This window comes from Podarcis pityusensis (assembly GCF_964106645.2).
Source record: "Podarcis pityusensis genome assembly, chromosome: 2".
NCBI lineage: Eukaryota > Metazoa > Chordata > Lepidosauria > Squamata > Lacertidae > Podarcis > Podarcis pityusensis.
The window spans coordinates 65,355,584-65,359,801 of NC_138029.1; the positions used below are offsets into that span (position 1 = coordinate 65,355,584).

General features: G+C 46.8%; 1 protein-coding gene across 1 annotated transcript; it reads right to left on the reverse strand.

Moving 5' to 3' along the window:
* Positions 1-202: 202 nt before the first annotated feature.
* LOC308467857 (tigger transposable element-derived protein 1-like) lies at positions 203-2,639 on the reverse strand. Its single transcript, XM_080989508.1, has 2 exons — positions 2,335-2,639; positions 203-2,063 (listed from the first exon to the last, which is right to left on the reverse strand). The coding sequence occupies exon 2, from the start codon at positions 2,044-2,046 to the stop codon at positions 346-348; it is 1,701 nt and encodes a 566-aa protein (XP_080845634.1). The 5' UTR covers positions 2,047-2,063; positions 2,335-2,639; the 3' UTR covers positions 203-345.
* Positions 2,640-4,218: the final 1,579 nt, after the last annotated feature.

Here is a 4,218-nt window from a genome sequence, read left to right on the forward strand (position 1 = left end):
TGGTGCATGTTCAGAAGAAGAAACTCTTGAATATTACAGGCTGTCAGACAGAGCCATGTAATCCATTACAGTGGTGCCTCGCAAGATGAAATTAATTCGTTCCACGAGTTTTTTCGTCTTGTGAAGCACAAAATCCCATAGGAATGCATTAAAATTCAATTAATGCGTTCCTATGGTCAAAAAAAGTCCAAACAAAGCCAAATTTGGTACAACAAGAGTTTATTAAGTGCTCTTTAAAGTCACACATACTGTAAAGAGCATTTCAAAAACTGAAGGAACAATAAATTAAGTTTCTAAACATGACAGAAAAACATTTAAAAATCAACAAAGTGTACAGTACATTTTCTAAGACTCTGGGGGACAACTCAAAGAAGGTTCCTCTTCCACTCTTTGCTTCTTGCTGAAGAACCTGTCCATGGTCTGCTGCTTCATCCGCCTTTTCAGCACCTCCCTGAAAGGTGACATGACCCTCGTATCAAAAGTGTTCGCAAGGTCATGTGCCACGTGCTTGTCAGGGTGGTGCTGCTGTGCAAAAGCCTGCACATCCTTCCATTTCAGGCAAATGTCCCTCAGTTCTTTGGAGGACCGCCGTTCCTCAGTTGCTTCCTCCTCTTCCAGCGAGGCCTGCTCCTGTGCAGCCTCTGCCTGCAGTTCGACCAGCTCCTGGGTGGTCAGCTCATGGTCGTGCTCCTCCACCAGCTCGCTGATGTCCTCCTCTGTGACCTCCAGGCCCATGGTCCTCCCCAAGGCAACAATGTCCTGCACCACTGTTGACTCTGGTGCATCAGAGTCACTTGGTGCCACACAGTCCGGCCACAGGCTGCGCCAAGCGCAATTCAAATTTCTCTGGCTGATCCCGTTCCAGGCCGTGGTGATCATCTTCAAGCAGGTGACGATGTCGAAGTGGTCCTTCCAGAATTCCCGCAGGGTGATGGTGGTGCAATCAGTCACCTCGAAGCATCGCCTGAAAAGCTCCTTGGTGTAGAGTTTTTTGAAATTGGCGATGACCTGCTGATCCATCGGCTGGAGCAGTGGCGTGGTGTTAGGCAGCAGGAACATGATGCTGATGAAGCTGAACTCCTCCAACAAGTCCTCCTCAAGACCTTTAGGATGAGCAGGAGCATTGTCCATCAGAAGCAAAGCCTTCAGCGGCAGGTTGTTGTCCAGCAGGTACTGTTTGACAGCAGGGCCAAAAGCAAGATTGACCCAGTCCACAAACAGCACACGTGTGACCCAAGCCTTACTGTTGGATCGCCACATGACACTCAGCTGCTCCTTGTCGACCTTGCGTTTCTTGAAGGCCTGTGGGTTCTCCGAGTGGTACACCAGCAGGGGCTTGATCTTCAGGTCGCCGCTTGCGTTGGCACAGAAGAGCAGGGTCAGACGGTCCTTCATGGGCTTGTGGCCAGGCAACTTGGCCTCCTCCTGTGTGATGAAAGTCCTTTTGAGCATCCTCTTCCAAAACAGCCCAGTCTCGTCGCAGTTGAAGACCTGCTGTGGAATGTAGCCCTCCATCTTCACAGCCTCCAGGAACTCCAATGCAAAGTCTTCAGCCGCAGGAACATCAGAACTGGCAGCCTCTCCATGCCTGACCACGCTGTGGATTCCAGATCTTGTCTTGAACCGGTCAAACCAGCCTCTGCTTGCCTTGAAGACTTCTGGCTCGCCTGAGGTTCCGGGCTGTTCCCGGACGAGGTCTGCGTGCAAGGCCTTGGCCTTCTCACAAATGACGGCCTCAGTCACTGTGTCCTCTGCACACTGCTTCTCTTCTAACCAGATGAGCAGCAACTTCTCCACCTCCTCCAGAACAGCTGGGTGGTTCTTCACGATCCTGGTGACTCCCTTGGCTACATCAGTCGCAAGGATCTTCTCCCTCATCTTCAGGATGGTCCCGATGGTCGATGGATTCCTCCCGTACTCCCTGGCGAGGTCTGTCACACGCATTCCACCGTCGTGCTTCCGGATGATCTCCTTCTTCATTTCCAGTGTAACCTTCTCCTTCTTCCCCTCACCGGCCTCTGCAGCAGCAGTCTTCTTGGGTCCCATGGCAGCACAGCTCCTACCTGCGCAAACCCAAAAAAAATAATCAGTGCTTCACATCCAAAAAATTCAAAAGCACCCAGCCACCCACCACACAGAAATTCAAACCCAGAATTTTTTTTTAAAAAAACAGCAGAGTGGCCCAATGGTCACAAAAAATCATAAAAATGCAGGGAAAAAACACACAAGCTTCCAGATTCTTGCAAACCCCTCCCCAACACCAAGTCCTTGAATTCCAAACACCCCAACCCAAAATCCAAAACCCCCCCAAAAAGTTTTAAAAGTTTAACTTACCAAATGGCTGCAAAAGAAGTTTTGGAAAAGCTTCAAAAATCACCAAAGTCTTCAAAAACCTCAAAAAAGGCTACCACACCGCGTGCTATGAGTTGCTCCTCAAAGTCAAGTCGCAACTGCACCTCTTCAAGCAATGCACCCTGGGTATTAACGGTTTTACGAAAAAGGAAACAAACTTGCAAGACGTTTTCGTCTTGCGAAGCAAGCCCATAGGGAAATTTGTCTTGCGAAGCACCTCAAAAAACGAAAAACCCTTTCGTCTAGCGAGTTTTTCGTCTTGCGAGGCATTCGTCTTGCGGGGCACCACTGTAAATGGTTTGCTTTGGCAGGCACTATGGAACTCTCAGACAGGACCAATTTACTACGTCATTGGGTCTTATTTGTGGCACTCACCTTGTCCTTGCCACGACTTCCCGAATACCCCATTCTTCCAAAACAGCTATAGGAGCTGCCACTACTCCCCTGCAGAATGGAAAATACATTGTTTTCAGAGATTCTGGGTGTATTACTAGTATTATTATCATTTTCATTAATAGACCACTTACTATCAATCTATCTGTCTACCCACCAGTATAGATATATTACAATAAAAACAATGTCAAATGATTTTCATGAAAACAAATATATAAACAATATCCATGTACACGGACACAATATCATAAACAAAGCCAGAGGCAGCACAATGTAAAATTCTGACCAACAGAAATTACACTATTAATGCATCCACTCACCTAGTCTCATTCACCATCAGTTCTACCCACCCACTACAATCATACATCATACATAATTATCTCTTTGAACCAACCACTGTACATAAACCACTTATACTCAACAATAGTATAACCCACATACAAATGTTTGCTTTAAAGCATACACATATAAGATACCCTTCTGAAGCACAAATGGGCTCATCCTCACATCCACTGGATCACTTGTTAATTCCACCGTGTTTCACCTGAGGCGCTCCACTTCGATTCCAGAGTAGGTTGTCACCCAGGTGGGGAGTGTAAAACAACTTCTGCCTATTCACTCCCAGCTACATTATTGTAGTACCTATGGTACTATACAACCTCAACTGATAAATTGCCAGTTGGCACTAGTAGCAGACACAAACATCAGGTTCACACTCAAGATGGCCCCGAAGGTCACCATAAACTCAAATTGTTGTAGCCAACCAACATACAGAGTAAGAAGGTTCAGGATTATATTTGTAAGCTCTTCTGTCTTAAGGATATGAACTGCATGTGTATTTTCATATATACATAAAGGTAAAGGGACCCCTGACCGTTAGGTCAAGCCGCAGACGACTCCGGGGTTACGGCGCTCATCTCGCTTTACTGGCCGAGGGAGCCAGCATACAGCTTCCGGGTCATGTGACCAGAATGACTAAGCTGCTTCTGGCGAACCAGAGCAGCGCACGGAAACGCCGTTTACCTTCCTGCCGGAGCGGTACCTATTTATCTACTTGCACTTTGACGTGCTTTCGAACTGCTAGGTTGGCAGGAGCAGGGACCGAGCAACGGGAGCTCACCCCATCATGGGGATTCGAACTGCCAACCTTCGGATCGGCAAGCCCTAGGCTCTGTGGTTTAGACCACAGCGCCACCCACGCATATATGTATACACGTACATAAATGAATTACATATATATCTTAATGCATATATATCTTCATGCATGTGCCTGTGTATGAGCATGAGTATGTTTCAACCAACAGACGTTGGAAGAGAGTAAATGGGCACATGGTTTAGTTAAAGCAAAATTCACAAAATATTACTTTATTTGGTCATTGGTAGAGTTCCTTGCTTTAAATGTTTACACTGACCCAAATTCAGCTACAATTAAAAGTTCTTAGCAAGACTGGGGTAGAGTTCTTCTTGAGACAC

Bases quoted from the DNA above. Each gene is read 5' to 3' on its own strand.
- LOC308467857 (XM_080989508.1), bottom strand. From the start codon at position 2,046: ATGGGACCCAAGAAGACTGCTGCTGCAGAGGCCGGTGAGGGGAAGAAG.